We start from the raw sequence: 18366 nt of genomic DNA, 5'->3' as shown, positions 1-18366 counted from the left end.
TACCACTTTAACTATGTTAAACAATTTAACATAGGAGGTGATCTCACACAATTTAATTAAATCAAGATGAAATTCTGTGCAAGAGAACTGTTTAAGCCGAGCTGGCCTTAGCAAGTTGTTTTGTTTTTAGAGGATTAGTGTTTTAGTCCCTAAAATCATCTGATTGTCTGACTAAATATATGCATGATATGCCTGGAAATAACTACAGAGAAGTAACTACAGCTGGGTTGATAACCTAAATGGTTAAGTGGCGCTTTATACATTAATATTATTTTCTTCTGGATGCAGCTGGGGCTCAGGTTTCCAAGGCATTTTATGAAGCACCCTGGGAATGGCAATCTTTCCTTCTCCTTTAATTTATAGCATGGAGATGCTTGCTAATGAGAAAAATAATCAAAGATCTGGAGGACTGAACTCTATCCATCCTTTAGGAATGAAAGCATGAAAATCCTTAATGATGCCACAGGCTCACATGCTAAAAGGATTGCAGATGATTCTAATTAATACGGACCATTCTGACTTTGTAACTGGCACGCACTAAAAAACACTCCCTACTTTCTAGGTCAGATATACAGACACTTGAAAGCAACTGCCAAATATCAGTCCCTAAGGTGTCTGCTTATGTTTATAGGCTAAAAAAAAAAATTGGCAGGGAGAGGCTTCAGATATCTAGGGCTAAATATACATTGAATATAAAGGAGGATTGTGGTTCTTCTTGTGCAGGGACAAAAGAAGGGAAAAGACTGCAAGAAACCTGCCTTCCTCCAGCCTCGTATACTAACCTATGCAGGGCAAGCCATCATGTGTGCAAGCAGCTCAGCACAGCCACTCATACTGAGCAGCCCACGCTCGTGGAAGGAGGACCGGCCAGCCCTGTTATGGCGTCCTGTAAATGGGCTCAGGGGGGGAAGCGTGAGAGATTTGCAGCATCACTTTAACTTAAAAAGCAGCAGAGTTCCTAGGGCAAAGATAGCTGAGACAGCCAGGGTCCCCCCGGGCAAATGGAGGAGGCTGACACTGTCACTCCTTCACAGATGCCAGCACGATTCAGGTCAAGAAGGCTTAAGGCACAATTTGGCCTCTAACACTGTTGGAAACTGTAAGATAAAACACTTGTGCCAAGAGATTCTCATGATGGTGTCATGGTAAATTATACAGGAAAAAATTTAGCGGCTGGGCTGTGTAATTCTGCCTTACCATGTAATGGCAAACATCCCATACCACGGCCAAAGCCACCAAAACGGAGTGGCAACGCCAGCATCCCACAGGTTATCCCGTTTGCCTGTAGGCACCAAGCAAACGTTTCTCTTGACTCTCCACTGTGAAAGACTCATGTCTGCACTACACAACGGTCCCTAGGGTTACAATCCTTCTTTTTCTGAATAAAACACCATTCAAGCAAAGGTCGCCATAAAGTAGTTATTTTCCCTCAGTCTTTCCTGTAGCTCCCTCATAGTCTTTACATTGTTCTGTGCTTCCCTTTGGCTCAGCCCATTTATGAAATATGTATGCCACTAAAACAGCCATTTAAAAGCCATTTTGTACGTATGAACTGATCTTAAAAAAAAAACACCATAAAAAAAAATCTGCTACTGATAACCGTTACGGCTGCTGCTCCTGAGGCAATACAACACAGGCCCACTTGTACTGGTCGCAACTGAAGAAGGATCCCTATCATTTGTGAATGTGGTCACATAATGAAATGCTGGTAATGCCAAGCTGAGCGGCAATGATGAAACAGTATCATTGCACAGAACCTGTCAAATGCATTTACTTAATGATAAAGTAGCTAAGCCCTAGGCGATACAGTTATGTTAGCAGTGGTTTTAGCAGATCTTTCAGAAAAATGGTTTTGTTAATGTCTACGAGAGATGTTTTCTATAGCTAAAGAGAAGATAGGAAATACGCTGCATGGACTGTAAAAGATGACCTAACTACACTAATCCAATCTTCCCGTATAAATGAAATAGGTACCAGGATCCATCTTCTTCTTTTGCCTTCTTCATCTGTCTAATTAAACAGCAAAGCAGACATTTAAAAGGGAGAATGGCATTCTGATACCCTTTCTTCAGCTTGTCAATATGTTGTATTACTGTACTAGGTAAGGAGCTGTTTAAAAATAAAACGGTGAAAATAAAAGCTGAGTTGCCAAGTCTGATTTTTCAGGCAAAAAGCCTAAAAAGCACAGAACCTAACGACTTTGGTGACGTTTAGATACACTCATGAGAGATCAGCTGTGCTGGTTTTGGCTGGGATAGAGTTAATTTTCTTCCTAGTAGCTAGTATGGGGCTATGTTTTGGATTTGTGGCTGAGCAGTGCTTACACAGAGTCAAGGCCTTTTCTGCTTCTCACACCACCCCACCAGCGAGTACACTGGGGGTGCACAAGAAGTTGGGAGGGGACACAGCTGGGACAGCTGACCCCAACTGACCAAAGGGATATTCCACACCATATGACGTCATGCTCAGCATATAAAGCTGGGGGAAGAAGAAGGGGGGGACACGTTCGGAGTGATGGCGTTTGTCTTCCCAAGTAACCGTTACGCGTGATGGAGCCCTGCTTTCCTGGAGATGGCTGAACACCTGCCTGCCGATGGGAAGGAGTGAATGCATTCCTTGTTTTGCTTTGCTTGCGTGCGCGGCTTTTGCTTTACCTATTAAACTGTCTTTATCTCAACCCATGAGTTTTCTCACTTTTAGTCTTCCGATTCTCTGCCCCATCCCACCAGGGAGGAGTGAGCGAGTGGCTGTGTGGGGCTTAGTTGCCGGCTGGGGTTAAACCACAACATCAGCAAACAAAATCTTTGTGATTTTAAATATTATGTGGTAAAAACACACTTAACTAGAGATGCCTTTTTTTTAAACTTGACTGACAGTGAGCAAGATTAAATACAAAACTGTAAAAGGGTAAATACAATAATGACATGCTCTGACTCACTCGGTGCCCAGATGCTCCAGAGCTACCTCTTTCCTTGTGATTGTATATCTGAGAAGCAAGAAATGTTTGTGTTTGAGAGTCAGACATGAAGCAATGCAGGATTAGCACAAGTCTTGTGTTTGTGTTTAGATATTGCATTATAAAGCAGAACACCTAATAACTATACAAAACCGAGTAAATAATATGCTGCAGAGAAAAAGGACTGGAATTACATCTGTTTCTCCCTGCACCAGGCCAATACAAACTGAGGGTGGACATCAACCCAGTGAAAGAAAACATATCCTAGTGCATTTCTTTTTATACCCAAATGGCTCGAAGTGGCCATGGTAGATGGAAGCAACTCAGAATCATGTCTGATGAAAACATATATGAATGCAGACTAATATTGTCAGAAAACTTCAAAATAGAATGAGAGAGAAGAAGACATACTCTTGACTCTCTATCAGAAAGGACATCCAACCTAATGTGACAGCTGCTACTATGTTCTCTGGAGTACAACTGGGAACACATTCAGAGGTCACAGTAACTGCAAGATGAACTGACATAGTGGACAAAAAATTACGCCAACAGCCAAAGCCGAAGGTGATATTGCTCCTCAGAGAAAAGTCCTCCAGCACTACAGACAGCTGTTCTATTTGTAGGATTGCTCATGTACTGTATTTTATCTAGAAATAAAAAACTGTAGTGATGATGAGGCCATCAGGATTCCAGAGTGGTCTAACTTCTATGGCATATTACTGCTACAAAAATGGCATATTACTGCTACAAAATCTCTTTGAGAAATCCTTTTTCCCTTTATTTTTTCTTTTCTTTGCTACCTAATGCTATGCTCAAACTCATTCTCAGTGGAACTTTCATTAAATATTTACAGTTTCATCTAAATAAGGACTAACCCTGCTTTACTGCAAGTAAACTTCACACACTGAAGGAAGCTAACCGATTTCAGTGCATCAAACACACCTCAAAACTGTGATATCAATGGAACGACAACATAATTCAGGTAAGAACCATTTAAACTAAGCATTATGTAGTGCCCTAATCCAAGTAAGAACAATAATTATAGTATGAGTAGCTGTAGCCAGACAAACCCACCAAAACCAATAGACTGTGAGAGAACAGTACAAAATAATCCACCTTGCACTATTTCACAGCAGATAAAACACCACATTGAAGTAACCATCCTCTGAAAGAAGCTATCAGAAGATGAAGAATGCTTCCTATCATCTTTGTCTTTATGGGAGCCCACAAAATAATCAGGTATCTAAACGTATGGGCAGCAAAATACACAAGTTAGAAAGTAAAAGAGCACATATGAAGCTGTTGCAGAAAGAAGGGCAACCATTAACCTTTACACATCCAAGACAGCTGAGCCTGGTGCAGTTTACTGAGCAGATAGAAGGTGGGAAACCTTATATGCAGCCTAGTGGGATTCTCATCTTCCAGATCCCATGAGAAAATGCACAGAGGGAAGTGCTGCATGCATGGGACTTCAGTGCACGCACGCACACACAACCCAGCTCAACAATAAATGGGATGCTACTGTGCAAACCTACTATTGTAGAGTAATGAAGCTAGCTGGGAACATATAGGAGCAGTGATACAGAGAAAAAATGGGCCACACAGATAAATCACACCTTGGTCGACAAATGCAACTCCTCCAAGCGTGCAATATGTCAGGGTGAACACAGACACCCTGCAGGTAATACAAGAATATATACCAATGCAGGCTAGTATTAGCACGAGAGCTACCCAGCCACAGGAGCACATCCTTCCAGCACAGCTATATTTCTGCTATCTTATGTTGAGCCAGCATGCAAAGCATGGACTGACCCTAGTGCTCTGGCTCTACCTGTGACAAGACACTGGGGCTTTTCCAGAGAGCTGGCTCAGCCCACAAGACCTGGTATTGCACTGCCTGGCTCTGAAGCACTGTACAAGGTCTGTCCTTGTGTGCTCTCCCAGACGACACAAACATGCTGTTCGTGGGTGTGCGTGGTGAGAAGATAAGATTTACGAATGTCTAAGGTATGTTGAGTAGTAAAACATGCATCCCCATGGGCACTGTTTCATGACAGTTGTACTATGATAGCTAGCATCCTCTCTGCCACGCTAAGGTAGCAAAAGTTCAGAGTATCTACTAGGGAGGGCTGAGATGCATATAGTTATCGTGAAGAAGCTCCACATTGATAGTCTCAAAGAGGCAAATCTGTGTTTCACACCATGTTACAGCACAGAAGCTCTCGGCAAATGCCTTTAACTCACCCCCTTTAACTCAAAGGCAAATGCCTTTAACTCAAATCTAGTTAGCTGAAATCTACATTTCAGTTGTGCGTGTCTGTATAAGCTGACCATCAGCAACAGGACACTGGGCATCAATGTCGCTAAACAAAATACTTATCCTGAAAGAGCCAAGCATACTCTATTCCAAGGAGAATCTTCATGGGATCCCACAACACTGTCTTGTGGAAAATGAGTCATGTCTGAATACATCATAACAGAAAGCCCTGTGAACCAATAACCCATCTATCTAGAGATAGGTATCTGTTCAGGGTGTGATGTCATTTTCCCGTCCTATCTGTGTAGCACAAGCAACACTGCCATCAGAAAAGTGAAGTGGGGCGTGCAAAGCAATGTGGAGACAGGCAAGTTGCTCTCTGTGCAACAACAGGGCTCTAATGAATTGTTCCAAGCAGCCTGATAACTCAGCACATACCCAACCTATTTCTTCAGTGCACAGTGGAGACAGGCAAGTTGCTCTCTGTGCAACAACAGGGCTCTAATGAATTCTTCCAAGCAGCCTGATAACTCAGCACAGTGCACAGTTATGGTAAAATCTTCCAGAATCTGCCTAGCCAGAATTGATCCCCAAGAACCACCAAAAAAAAGTTGGTTCTCCTGTCCAACTGAAAGCATTCAAAGAAAACTGTCAGTAGTTTCTAGCACCATTATTCATCTAACATCTGCTCATTCTTATTGTTGCTGTCATGGCTCAGGGGGAAGCTGGAACGCTCCCAAAACCTAGTCTTATCCCTAGTGAAAAGGCTATGGCAAATAGCAACGTGGTGCTAAAGGTCAAGCAGCAAAAAAAACCCATAAAAACCTGGGCTGCACAGGACAGAAATGGTTCCATAATTTAGTGCTATTACACAGTCTGTCCCACACCTTCTCCTAATAAGCTTAATGGCATCAGGGAAAAGACAACGTTGCTCTAGCTATTGTGCTGGAGATAATGGACAATGGTCCTGCAGGATAGCAGCACTACTAGTCTATAGATCGTATGGCAGAAGGAACCATTGTGACCATGCAGCTTTTCTTCCTGTGCAACAAAAAAGCTGTACGACTTTTCTGAATGAATTATTGTTTGACTATTATCTGCCTGTTGGGCAGGCACATTATCCTGAATGAGAAATGTCCAGTGATAGAAGATCCAATAGCGTCTTTAGGTAAATTGCTTTAGTGAGTAATTTGTCTCACCATTAAAATTTTACAAAGTTTTTCTGGTTTTATATTTGTCCAGCTTCAATGCCAAACAATTTGCTGCTCTTACACATTTCCTGCTGGAGCCCTTTTGCTCCCCGTATGACTATTACACTTGGTGAGCAAGTTACCAGTTAGTTTTCATCTTGCAAAGTAAGGTAGAGTGAGGTCTGTGGTTCCAGGATAACACCTACTTAACACTGTCCAAACTCTCTCCAATTTATCAGTTGTCCTTCCTGAAAAGTGGATGTCAGAAACCTGGATTTCTGGCTAAACTACGTTCGTTGTTCTGTAAGAAATCATAGGTGCTTGCCAATCAAAACATACCCCAGATACCCGGCAATATTAAGACCGATATATTAAGTCTGACAACTACCAAAAGTGCCAACAACTCACAGAAGTATGAACGCAACCTAGCTCTGCACCAGAAACTGCTGCCTCAAATGGGAGCGTACAAAGATCTCTTGCTTTCTTCAAAGCTTTCAACAGGGCCTCCCTCCTGTAGTGAACCAAAATCTGTGACTTCACCGCTTTTTTTTTTTAGTATCCGTATCTTCCTCTGGAGAAAACTTCAGCAATGAATAATCAGACTGCATGCACGATTTCTGCCAGCCTGTGTGAGCTCGTTATTTCTGCAGCAGTGTTAGCAGCAACAACAACAGACGAGCTGCGACCTCCAAGATTGGGGCATTAGCAGCTTTGGAACTAATCTGCTCTCCTCTAATGCCTGTGCTCAGTCTACCGTTGTACAGCAAATTTGCAGCAGAATGGTGAAAAGGGGAAGATCTTACAAGCACGATGGCATGAGAGGGGATCCGGGGAAAGTACCCTCTATCATAGAGAGCGAAATGGAAGGATACATTACAATGAAGCAGAGTAACTTTGCTTATACAGATAAACAGGCATTCATATATGCAGTAGTTAAAATAAGTCAAAAGTATGGTCTAGGCATCTCTCAGAGAGAAAACTGCTGCGGTGGTTTCACCTGGTTTACCCACTGTGATGACAGGTCTACCAATATCTTCCTCCAAGTTTGACTGCTCTATCACACATGCATGCTTGAGTGTACTCCTTCGCATAACCACACACTGAGCACATCTACCTGCACCCAGTGACAAACTAATTGCCACCCAGTACTATTCCCCAGGGCCTGGACCAGACATCATCGAATTGCCATTACCACAAACCAATCGCTCCAGGCAAACACCCTCGGCCTTCCTGGCACACAACACAACCCTTTCAATACCAGAGAGGATGGCAAGCAAACTGGTGGACCACAAACAAGGTCTTGGGATTCCCACTGAGTTCCTAGTATGGCCACAAGAAGCCAGAAAATGGATCCAAAACGAAAGCCCACAATGCAGTATGTCATGAGCTTTGAAGAAGAGGACAAACTCTGTTCTCCCCTGGAAGGACACGTGGTCATGTGCTTTCATTGCTTGCTGCTGACAGAGTCAAAGTGCTAGCATAGGTCACAGTAAAATAAATTCTTCCAAGGGCATTTCACTACCTTAACAGTAAAAAAGTTACACCATTAAGGTTCAGAAGAAAACCAGGAATTTAGAAGTCTCCAGCCAGCATTGTCATAGCTTCATGTAGGACTGTGGGAAATAACTTTATCCTGAACAGCAGGTTATACTTTGCTTAGAAACAATTTTTGTTCTGCTCAAAGTACTTCGATTTGCTGAAGTCTACTGCATTTATTTATGAATGTAGCATTACACTATTTTCTGTGTTTTGAACAGCCATATATGACAGGCTAGGGCTTTTCTACTTAACAGCCTCCATTTCTTCTAGAGGGTAGACCTGGGAGAAGGGCTGAGCAGATTTCAGCAGCAGCTGTGCAACCTCCACACCACAACGGACGGTGTCCGCATCCGGCTGAAGTGGGACACAATATAATTTCAGCTTACAGAAGTGTGATTTTTCTAAGCAGAAGGCTGGTGTGGTATGAAATCTGGCGACCTGAAGCTCTGTGACATTAGTGCTGAAGTCTGTAGAGGTATGGTGACTACTCCTGACAACTGTTAACGGCAGAGAGCAATCACCGTGTTTTCAAGCAATTAGCAGAGTCTTGGCTCACAGATTTGGATGAGCTGGCAGCTCAGCTTTGTGTTGAATTAGTTTGATACAAAAAGAACTATTAGGACCTGTGTTTTACATTTCTCAAAATATACAGTATAGTTGCTTGGACCTCTTCTTACTTGAACATACGCTCCTTTACCAGCAGCAGCATCCTTTCTTTTCTACTCCAGAGTAGGAATTATTCTGGGATTGGCACTTCATTTCCTATTTCAGCCGTACAAACAAAGATAAGGTTGCTCTTGTGCCCATCCCCTACACACACCCCACCATCCCTTTCCAACAAGAAGAGAGCTGCTTCCCTCCCATTCTGCACGGAACTCTTGATTCCCACAATTTCCAAGGCAGAATTGCCAGTGGGTCCCAGGGTGTTTCAGCCTGTTTCTGTACAAGCTCTTCCCCGCCACTGTCAGTGGCACACGCTGCGACGAGCAGCCACACAAGAACCCGAGGCAGCCTGGCGTTACACCTGGGAGGACTTCAAAGGGGACTGGTTATGTGAACAAAGATAACTCACATGAGTAACAGGTTCTATCCCTGGGCACTTCCCTCTGTTTTTAGTGTATATCCACACAGAATTAACAGTTTTCTGTGGGCCATTTTAAAGCGTAAATTCAGCTCTTGCTTCCAATATGAGGTGTGGGGCTCATAGCTTAAGATCCGCTTGCTGCATGCATTTATTTACCTCACATCTGAGACCAGTCTTACTGGATGGTAACACACAGTGGAAAATGCAGAAACAAAAGTACACATTAGATACAGCACGTTCTCATTTACAGAAGCAAAGGGAAAAATGGGAAAGTAAGAGCAAAGTGAAAAACCCACATTTGTTCAACGCTATCAATTCTTGCGTCTTACCTTCCTATGGGTCCCAGATCTCCCGAGTCCTGGCTGCCTGCGTCACTGGGTGTGCTCACTGATTTCGAAGAGGGAGACATAGGGGTTGGGACTAAATAATGAAAATAACAGGTATCCCATGTTAACACATGCAGCGACTGCACTGATGAAGAGCAGTGTCAGACAAATCAAAACCAATGGACCAAAATGATAGTGGATGAATGAGTAGGACAGTTTGAAATGGTGAAAGCAAATAAGGAAGGAAAGAAAAAGAAAAGGAAGAGAGTCAAGTGAATTTTAAGTCTTTTGGAAGTGTTAAAACTGACATGAATTTAGACAGGACTGAAAGCCCAATGGGAGTCTACAGCTAATCAATGGAGGAGATATCTGTGGAAGTAAACCGGCACTTGTTTTCTTGGGTATAGTTTAAAGTTGACTTGGAAAAGATTTTAAAAGTATGAAGAAATATCAGGGGCTTGTCTTGTCAAAAAACTAAGTGAACTCTTCTGGTAAAGTCAAGTAGGCAATAGAACAAGCATATTTTTCAAATTTTGAATTTAAATCAAAAGCCAGTGTCTGTTAGATATGGTCTAAGGCTGCAGTGTGGATATGACATAAAAAATAAAAGCTAAATAAGGAAGTCCAGCTAAGTTAAAATCATTTCCCAAAGATGGTGAGAATACATATTAGTTTGCTCAGCGATCTTGTTTTCTTAAGTAATTTAGGTCATATAAAGTTTCCATTTTGGGTGGGACATGATTTCAACGCTCAAGGAAAATTTTCCCTTGGTTTAGATGCTATTTGCCCAAGCTCTAGAAATGATTTTCTCTTTGGCTTGCCAGGGCTTTTGAAGCATATTTCATGCAAAGGCAGTTTTGTTTCCTGAAACAGGAAAGGAAGTTCATAGCTCGAGGTCAGCCCAAGTTAAAGCTCTTCAGCAAGGAAATAATAAATAAAAAAGTAAAAATATCCTGATTTCTTTTAAAATGGTTTCTCAAAAATATTTAAAATGCAGAGATGGCTCCAGTCAAGATTTAATGCAAGTATTCTTCAAAGCAGCCACATTGAATAAAACACAAAAAGGGGTTTTGATGCAAAAGCGAAGTTTCCCATTTGGTTTAAATCATGCGCATTTCCTTTTATAGATTTAACGGAGTAGAACTTTAAACTATTTTGTTATGCTCTATAATGTATAATGACAGACCTGTCAAGAGATTTGGATTTTCCATGTGGTCAAACATTTCATGCAGATTCTCACTAGAGACTGTCACAGAAGTGACTGCAGCATGAAAAGCGAATTCATTTTCGTGACAGCCCTTTGGCAGGTTACAGGTATGTCGTGGCTGTTTATGTGTTCCATATTCACAGTGGGATCTGGGTATCATACGTGTATGTGAAGGCAGAATTAAAGCCTCCTTTGTATATTAATTGTTAGTGTATATACAGGGAATGAAAGAGGACAAAATCCTATTGTTTAACTAAAACAAATAATCTTATATGTGAATTTTCATGTTCTTTTGATAGTAACAAACGCAAAATAATTAACTAAGATAAGAATTGATAATATGCAACATGAATATATGTGTTTAGTTAGTAATATGATAAGGAAATATATCCTCATTTTTAGATAAAGATGAGTATTTTAAATGCTAGAACATTAAAAATGTATCTGATTTTATAATACCATGATATAATTTACAAAACATATTTTATGATACATAAAAACCTAACCATTACTTGTCAGACAATTCTTCTGAGAAGTGGTATTTAAAAGCTTCAGTCACTATATCATAACATAAAAATAGTAACTTTTCTCAATAAATGTTGGTTGATGCAAGTTATGAATTGAAATCCCAATTCTGAATGTCACAATCTACTTGCATTTGCACCCAAGCATCTGTTAAGGTGCTTTCCTAAATCAAGGCTTCAGTATTTTGTCAAATTTGGAGTTTTTCCTAAATATTACAAGCAAGAATATCTAGGTGTAAAATCCTAGATTCAGCCCCAATTAATTTAGTGACAAGGCTTGGTACCTCCAGAGGGGCCAATATTTCAGCTAAAATAGTGACAGTGATTCCGGATTCAAGGGGGAAGGGAAGGGAAGGGAAGGGAATTTCTCACTTTAGGGCCACCCAATAAGTGAGACACAAATTAATCAAGGTAACCAATATTCAGATACTATAAACTTTGCCACATGTATTTTTAAACTGAGGACTTCAGATTCTAGAACTGAAACATCAAAACCAAAAAAGAGGTCAAGCACATGAAACCAGATCTAAAATCTACAGTAATGATCTGATGATAAGCTTTTTGCTAGTTGTGATTTGTCTTTTTATTTCCCCTCTCCAGTTTTGCTTGATTTTAAAAGAAAATCAATGGGAGTTCCCACATGACTATGCTCCTCCTTCCTTAGCAAATGCTTAATCTGAATTTTTGAAACAAAACTTGGGGCTAGCGAAGTACAGCATTTCTAATATTATTTTATGGGTCATCAGACAGATGCGAGAGAAGATAAAACAGTCCATCAGAAAAGAAATCACTGCTGGTATGCAAAACCAACCTGCATTATGTTCACAAAAATTTCTTGAAGAAATGAAACAGATGTTTTTGGCAATGACAAGTACTCAAAATGCCATGAGCTGGTACATGTGAATGGTATGGCAAGCATTCAAACAGAAGAGTTCACTTCACTAATACAGCCAAAAATCAAAAAAGCCAAGCATGCTTTAATAGAAGGAATGCATTCATTGTGGCAGAGCTGAATGCTTTACAGTGTGCTTCTCTTAAATACCTAGAGGTGGTTCTGGGGATATACCAATGCTCTGTAACAAAGCTTCTGTCTCTCTTCTTTTGCGGTCTAGGTCAGAATCTTCCTGAGCTGGCTCCTTCTTTTGCTGTAGATCAGCCTGAGTTAAAACAAAACAAACCAGAAAAGTTTCATTCACATATAATCAGCTCTAGCAATTAAGTGTGTGGAAAAATATTTATATGCACCACTGCTTAGGTACACTTTGAAATTCACTGAGATACGTTTAGATAATTTATAACTTAGATAATTTATACTCTATATATCAGTAACAATATTTCTCCCTGAATGCATGGGAAAACTGATCTTTGCAAGTATATTTGCAAGGATTTTTACAGTACACTGATGGACATCTTCTGCCTCTCACTCATCAGATGCAACTTACTCAGCTAATATAAAAGCTGACCATAGAATAACAGATATCATTAATAAATGAATAAAAATGGCCCCTTCCTACTTACTCAAGGATCAAGAAATAAAATTCCATTGGACTTCAGTGATGTAGCTTAAGGGCCTACATTTGGTCCCAAGCATGTTAGCAATAAAAATACTTTCTCATAAACGTCAACATCTAACAGGAGCAAAGGAAAGGACTAATGTGTCTAAAATAGGATTTTGGCAGCCCTGGGCACTAACAGCCAAAACTAATGGTCCACAAGACCCCCCCATCTTTCCTTAGATATCTGTATCTAGTTGGAGTTCCACACATTAGCCTCCTCCCCCTCTGGTCTAGTGGGACCTAGAAACAGGAGGAGCAACATCTGCATTAGCCAGAATCCCATACATTTGGCTCATTGTTCCCCAGTTTAGTAAGGTGGAAGGAAAACACCGATACCCCAGCCTAGTGGTTAGAGCACTCCCTTGAACGGAACAGGCTTGCAGCCCTTCTCCCAAGCAGATGAGGGAAATGAACCCGTGTTCCACTTTGTAGTCTAGTGCAGTAACCAATAATGTAAGTAAAACAAAATGCAAGTGGTCGTGTCTATCATTTTCTCATGTCTTAAATACAGCAATCCCAGCATAGTTCTTACAGAGAATGTCTGGCAGCATCTGCCTCTATACTTTGGATCCTAAGGTTGCTTCTAAATCGACTGATCCTATCTAACCTCCACACAGAGAGGTTTTCCTTTCTGCTGAAACCAGAGTGTGGGGCACACAGAACTCGCACAGTGCCTCAGGCTGTGTGTTGCAGTGTTGTTTCTGTGTTGTGGGGCACACAGAACTCGCACAGTGCCTCAGCCTGGTGTTGATGTTGGTGCAGGCACAACAGAAAACCTTGAAGTTCAGAAGCATCCCCATGTTCTCCAGTTTGGACATGGCCAGGATGCAGAACATACTGCTTTTACAGACAACAACAAAGTTCAGGCACACTCCTGTGCTCAGCTCTTCCCATGAGCTAGCCTGAAGTATCTCACAGTACGTAGGGTTGTAGACAACTCTTCTGCACCAGTGTACGTGGCTAAGGGTTACACTTCACTCCTGGAGGCCATCAGGCATACCAGTGCACCCCATTTACGGTGCCACTGTTAGGCACCACAGTGTAATCTGTAGAGTTGAGTGTCCTGAGTTGGATCTGGCTATCGAGGCCAACGGAAAGTTCCAACCACCACAAGATCTCCACGAGGCATAAAATCAGAGGCAGGGGACAAAGGAAAGGACTTAATAGCTTCCTCGAGCCACTAGCTTGGCTCCCTTCCCTCTAATTCATTAACAGGCTAGTAATGAACACTGGAAATGTTAACATTTAAAGTTCTGCTTACAGAGGACTCCCCCAGTGACTCCAGGAGCCTCACTGGGGGGTGTGCTGGTAATTGCACAAAAATGGCTCAAATGAAAAGAGATTAAAAAGACAGCTAAAACCGGAACGCTGATTTCTTGGATCACATCACATTTCCACAGTAATTCCATGAAATTCATGTACAATATTAAAGTGTCAGTTTAAAAGGAAACCAGTTATTAGTAAAGGATAACAGGTGCTTTAAACTATGGTAAGTGTTGACATTTGAAGGAAAGGAAACATAATCACTTAATGCTTCTCTGACTTTGCATGAAAATGAATATCCACTCCCTGTCAATTCTCACTTCTATTTCACTAAGTGACTGAATAAAAAGAAGTACAAATCCCTTAATGAAAAACCTAATGCATATTGTCAAGGACAAATAAACTAATATGTCAATCAAACTTTAACAGAACTGAAAGATGCACCCATGCCAAAAGATGAAAATGCAATTGCAATTATGTTTTACTTTACTGGAGAATAATAATTGTAAATCTGTTACCTTAGCTAGTAATCAAACTAGTCTTCAGAGTACAAAAATACATATTTAGATTGTAATGGCTTGAAAAAAATGTAAGCCCTCTTTCTGTCTTTCCCCACTCTCCACTCCCTTTCCATTGAAGGAGAGCCCAGGAAAAAGCATTGTGGCAAATCAATTTTTCTTTCTACACACACATACGCATCATGTTGTCTAAACTGTTGTCATCTGACAGTGCGATGGTTTTAAAAGCAATTCCCTCACCCCAACTTTCTTGACTAAAAATAAGCATTTTGATTTTAAGGTTAGACTGATGAGGATCTCATTCCACATGACAGATATCTTGGGGTATACAATACTGAGATGTCAAAACCTCAGCAAGCCCCTTCTGCAAGCGTGAGCTATCTAAAAGGTGCTTTTGCATATTTACCTCTTTCTTCTTCCTTTCTTCCTCCTTCCGTTTCTTTTCTTCTCTTATCTGAGCCAAACGCTGCTTTTTGCGCTCAAGTTCTGCTTTTAAATCGCTTTTGTCTGACATTTTGACTCTGCTGGAAACAAAATTATGGAAACCAAGGTGAAAACAGAATTAAATGCTTTCCCTATTTACTGAAAAAAGATACTTAATTATATCAAAAATAGTGCTTCTAAAATTGCTACAAATATGTTTCTATATAAATGCTGGCCCTTGGACTACACTGACATTGTAGAAAGCAGGATATTTGTTTCACAATTTGTATTTCAGCAGCTCTGCCAGACTGTAGGACCCAGATACACAAATGGATTTCAATTTTAAGTATGAGAACTAGATCTGCCCCACACAGCCCCATATATCTTAGACAAGTAACAATTTTACTGGCAAAAACTGGCAACACGATAGCTTTTGCTTCTGCATGTGCCTTGAACAGCTGCCATCCCAGGATCCCCTCCCCTTCCACTGGTACAGCCCCACGCAGACCACCAGCTCCGTCTCAGTATCCTTCACATATTCACCCCTTCGGGGAGCACCCTTGCCAAGCAATGGGCTATCCTGCACAGGAATCTCCTCCACCCTTGCCAGGGAACCTGGGCCATTCCCCCAAAAAGCTGCAGACAAGGCACAAAACCAGGCAACCCAGCAAACCTGAGCTTCTCTTTAATAAAGCAGCACATTGCTCCACCGACAGTCTCGTGCTCAGATCATCTTTCCAAAAGGCAGGAGACATACCTAATATTCCTGATTTGACTCCAATCACACAAACTTGGCAAAAGCATTTCTTCTGAGCTACTGAAAGACCTCCCCTGCCATTTAGTCTTAAACACAATTCTCTGTAGGACAGTGATGTGAAGCCATGTACACTCTCTGTGTTTTAAATCTCTGTCAACCTATGCTGTTGTTACGTGAGCCTTGAAAATGAAGGGTAAAGAGATAAAAAGTCACATCATACAGAAATAGAGCCAGATGTCTAAAGAACATACGATATCAATCTTTTTCTACAGTTTTAAAACCCCACCAGTGTTGCACAAATCTATAACAAGTCACGGATAATTTATTTATTTTCTAACATCATCACCATTATGGGCTGTCATCTAACTGTATCAGTACTGATTTTCTTATTAGCACTTTACTGCAAAGATAGTCCTGACTAATATAGACATTCATGAAAAGATTTAACTGTGCCTTTCCTATTAATTCACACATCACTGACCACATCCACCACTGCAACTCAGAATCAATCAGATCAATGGCAGTGCCACGTATACGCAATGGAAGTCTATTGTTTGCTTGATGCATGTGAAATTTAAATGGCAACTCTCTGTTAATAGTAATGAGAACTCCACCCACATTACTGCCTGGGTGGGTGGATGACTGGAGAGTAAATCTATGTGCTAAAAATTATATGGTACTTTCATCCATCATAAATTCCTCTGCAGTCATCAGCTTCCTCCTCAAAACGATAAAGGCACATTTAGTCCATGATATGGAGGATATTGCCAACAAAACATCACCTGCACATTACATGCAATCTTGGCCCCAAATGCTTTGTTGTCTTTGCAAGCATTTTCCTTTAATGAAAGAAAAGAATAGTATGTGGAATCAGAAGAGGAAACCATTCAATGAAAATGGCAGGCATAAGAGCAGCATGAGGGATGCCAGAGGGGCCAGGGTAGCTGTATCTGTGTGTGGACCACACCACGGGTGCTAACACTTGCCAATCAAACCTCCAGCTGAAGCCCAGCAGCAGGAGTTACACCAGTCCGGCTCACACCGTCACAGATTCTGCACTTACTTCAGCAGAGCTGCCCGTCCTGGCAAGGCACCCTGCGGCCCTTTCAAGGCCTGGGGACTCCCAGTTCAATCCACAACAACTCACAGTAAATGGTATAGCTAGGAAGAACACTGGGTGCACTGGCTGTAGGCAGAGGACCACAATTTCTTTATTCCTCCATCACTCTGGTCCTATTCATGATGATATTGTTTTCAATTTGAGAAAGAGAAATCAAAACTGTCAGAAAAACTGCATTTGATATCAATAAAACTAAGCAGTGGCACCTTAATCAACATTAATCCGTGTGATCAGTTGACGTCAGCAAGCTATTTTTTACATGAGAAATGCCCAGAGAAGAAAACAAGCTTTTTAATGGCAGTGTAGGTAGTATTTTGCCTACCAATCTGCTCAGGATTTGTGGATCTCTCTCAGATATGGTTGAAATCCCATTTGAAGTCATTTTCCTAATCTGTTGCACACATTTGAATTCTGATTATGAAGTTCCCCCTCAGAGCCCTTCGGACTAGATAGAGTTTTTGCATCCTTTTAGTTCTGCAGAGCGAGCTCCTGTTTCTATGCAGAAAATATGCAAATGTGTTTTAAGGCTCATGACAGAAACCCTGAGGGTTTGGCATCCCTTTCAAGCTGTTTGTCAGATATCAATGAACGGCTTTCTAAAAATTCGTTCCCTTAATGTCAAGAAAACTAACTAGCTTTTTCCCTGATTTGAGCATCAACGGTTTAGTGCCTGGCCCCTTCTTTACAAAGCTCCAGTCAGGGTGATCAAATCCTGTTATAACTTTGCCCTATTTATAACAAAACAGATCTTACATACAACAAAGATGATGTATTAAATTTCCTTCAAGGAATGTTGCCAGAGCTGAGTTACAGAAAGAAATTAATCTCAAGTTACTTTTGTAACTTAAATTCGTCCTGCATATATTATAGTCATTCCTTAGCCCCTCAAACAGCTTATCAACCTTCAAACTGGCTATTTACTATTTTAGCACAAATTGAACACCAAGGCTATGTAACCACCTTTCTCAGATGTCAGCAAGTCAGCAGTGAGCAAGGAGGCAAGCGTACTCGTCACTCTACTTGGCATTAACCAGAGAGACTTGGCATTAACCAGAGAGTTAACACTCTGTATTCATTACTGGAAACAAATTTCTAATAATTGCCACCCTGTGTGCCAAAAAGCGTGCCACCACAAGAGGTAAAGGCAAACAGTAAAAAAGATTTACTTTTAACATTCTCTGTGGTGCACAATGACAGCCCAAGGCTTATGTATGACCTAATCTTCTACAGCCTGGGAGAAGGCATCGGTCAGAGAGAAACAGTAACGAGCACATTTTGTAGTGAAGCAATTAAATCACCTATCTGGGAGAAGGAACACATAGGATCAAACACACTGAACACTGCATTAAATGTAGAAATAGTTCTCATAGCAGGGCAGCAGCCTAGGGCTCCCCTTGTCAAGGGAGGTGCATAATCTTAGACCAAATTTTATTTTGTTTGGCCCAGTTTACAGTCAAGTGACACAGTTTTAAAGGGAGAGAGTCCTCCCACTCCAGAACAGCTTACACCCAAGTGCTAAGACAGGTTCTTGAGATGTAGCAGGATACATGGATGTGAACAACATTGCACAGAGAGCACTCGTGTGCACTCCCATTACTCTGAGGGGATTCTCCTTTCTGTGAGCTACTGGAGAAAGGAGCCTGCTC

The 18366-nt window shown here is 41.3% G+C and overlaps 1 protein-coding gene across 4 annotated transcripts in view; it reads right to left on the bottom strand.

Annotated features, from left to right (window-relative positions):
* DYNC1I1 (dynein cytoplasmic 1 intermediate chain 1) overlaps window positions 1-14937 on the bottom strand; it is a 180396-nt gene extending 165459 nt beyond the window's left edge. For 2 of the 4 annotated variants that reach the window (XM_009286344.1, XM_009286346.1), the window contains exons 1-3: window positions 14827-14934; window positions 12126-12240; window positions 9356-9497 (exon numbers count right to left, since the gene is read on the bottom strand). In XM_009286344.1, the coding sequence (XP_009284619.1) occupies window positions 9356-9497; window positions 12126-12240; window positions 14827-14934 (365 nt within the window). Of the gene's footprint in view, window positions 1-9355; window positions 9498-12125; window positions 12241-14826 lie in introns of all 4 variants that reach the window. The other 2 variants (XM_009286345.2, XM_009286347.1) reach the window with 2 other exon arrangements.
* Between the last annotated feature and the right edge of the window lie 3429 nt (window positions 14938-18366).

The sequence above is a fragment of the Aptenodytes forsteri genome, unplaced genomic scaffold (assembly GCF_000699145.1).
Source record: "Aptenodytes forsteri isolate BGI_AS27 unplaced genomic scaffold, ASM69914v1 Scaffold55, whole genome shotgun sequence".
NCBI classification, from domain to species: Eukaryota; Metazoa; Chordata; class Aves; order Sphenisciformes; family Spheniscidae; genus Aptenodytes; species Aptenodytes forsteri.
This window is presented reverse-complemented; position numbering and strand designations above follow the sequence as displayed.